General features: G+C 58.9%; 1 protein-coding gene across 1 annotated transcript; it reads right to left on the reverse strand.

The window, feature by feature from the left end:
* Positions 1–1,020: 1,020 nt before the first annotated feature.
* Positions 1,021–1,563, reverse strand: SPRG_17746 (hypothetical protein; the record flags this gene model as incomplete). The annotated part of the gene is made up of 4 exons (XM_012357158.1): positions 1,021–1,123; positions 1,172–1,230; positions 1,273–1,407; positions 1,456–1,563. Coding segments are annotated over 4 exons (405 nt in total), but the record flags the coding sequence as incomplete, so codon positions are not given.
* Positions 1,564–1,586: the final 23 nt, after the last annotated feature.

Below are 1,586 nucleotides of genomic sequence, written 5' to 3' on the forward strand. Positions count from 1 at the left end.
TGTTGATGCCATAGACAGTGATCTTGCGAAAGTAGAGGTGGCATGCGAAGCGCAGGAAGTTGGAGACGATGCGGTAGCCGTAGATGAGCACCATGGCGACGACGCCAGCGAGCAGCGCCAGGTTGAGCAGCATGGTCCGATGGCTCTAAGAACGGAGGCGGATGGTCAAAGTGAAAAGTGAAGAAAAATATGCGAGCCAAAAACAGAACGCATCCGGATACCACGCCAGACGTTGAACGTACACCATTGCCGTGACACGATACATACACTATTTGCGGTCGAGAAGCGCGACCGTGACGTGGACTACTAAGATCTCGGAATCTGAGAAGGAAGAAGACGCTTTCGACGTGCGAGGCGAGCTTCTCGACATCAAAAGTCGTTTGGTGCTGGCGGCGGATCGCGGCGGCAAGGTTCAAGTCGATAACGGCCTACAGCGGCGTCGGCGCCGTGACGTCATGTGTCGCCCCGTGTGCGTCATGACGCCGACACGACAGCGACAAGCGCAATCGACGACATTATTGTCCGACGCCGACGACGATGCTATGCAGACCAATAAGAGGTCGCGATGAGCGCGCGAGCAAGAATCGTACTCGTAGTGTTGATGCGCCAACGCGACAGCGCATGCCCTGTGGTCTGTCGACGCTTCGAGTAGCATCGCAGGCGTCCGTGGCCTCGACAACTTGGGTTTGGTGGCGACGTAGCCACGCGCCTTCCACCGTCGACGCGGGTCCTGTTGTCGCTGCAAAAGCGCCTGCAGCCTTGGGAGCGTCGAGAAACGGAAATGGTGTGAGATTGCACGCTATTTGATGGCATCCTAGACAGGGCGAGTGGATGCGACTCGCTGTTGACGCAGCAGGATCACTCGCTTGACGTGATCACGCAAGCTCGGGCACGTTCTCGCAAGCGTGCGCGGGCATAAACGTGGGTGCATGGATGACGAAGTCGCCGCACCAGCGTGCGGCCTCCGTCAGCAGCGACCCTGTCTTTTCGACTCTAGTAGGAACTAACGTGTTACACAGTTTACTGCACTGGTGGCGCCGCTTCCGCGGATCGTTCTGGGAGCCGGGAGGGGTTGTCGGTGGGCGTGGCGACGCCTTTCGGAGACGACGGTCGTGTGACGCGGCTACAACACTTGTGAGCACAGTATTAGTGTATGGCCGTGCAGGGCAACCTCGCCTCCTGATCAAAGTGGCAAAACCCACTCAAAACGATCTTGTCCTGCGACGACGTCTACGAGGCGCATCGTCGACGCTGTCTCCATCGAGGCTTTACCTGCGGAAGGTCGATGGTGCAGAGCCCGACGGTCGTGCCTCGGCGCCGCGACGGCCCACCTGGCGCTTGGTACTGCAGCGTCATTTCAATCGTAAGGAATCCTTGGTCCGCAATGAGCCTATCGAGCAGGCGCGGCTAGACACCACGTCATTAGCATCCATTGCGCGCTTGACAGTGCCGTACATTGCGCTGCAGGGGGACACCGAAAGGCCGAATCGTTAGCACGTCCGTATCGTGCGGGCAGCTGAGGAGGTCCGTCGGTCGTCCAAAGAGCCGCCGCAAGAACGGGTACTGAACAACACGGAGCTCGGGCG

This window comes from Saprolegnia parasitica (assembly GCF_000151545.1).
Source record: "Saprolegnia parasitica CBS 223.65 unplaced genomic scaffold supercont2.763, whole genome shotgun sequence".
NCBI lineage: Eukaryota > Oomycota > Saprolegniomycetes > Saprolegniales > Saprolegniaceae > Saprolegnia > Saprolegnia parasitica.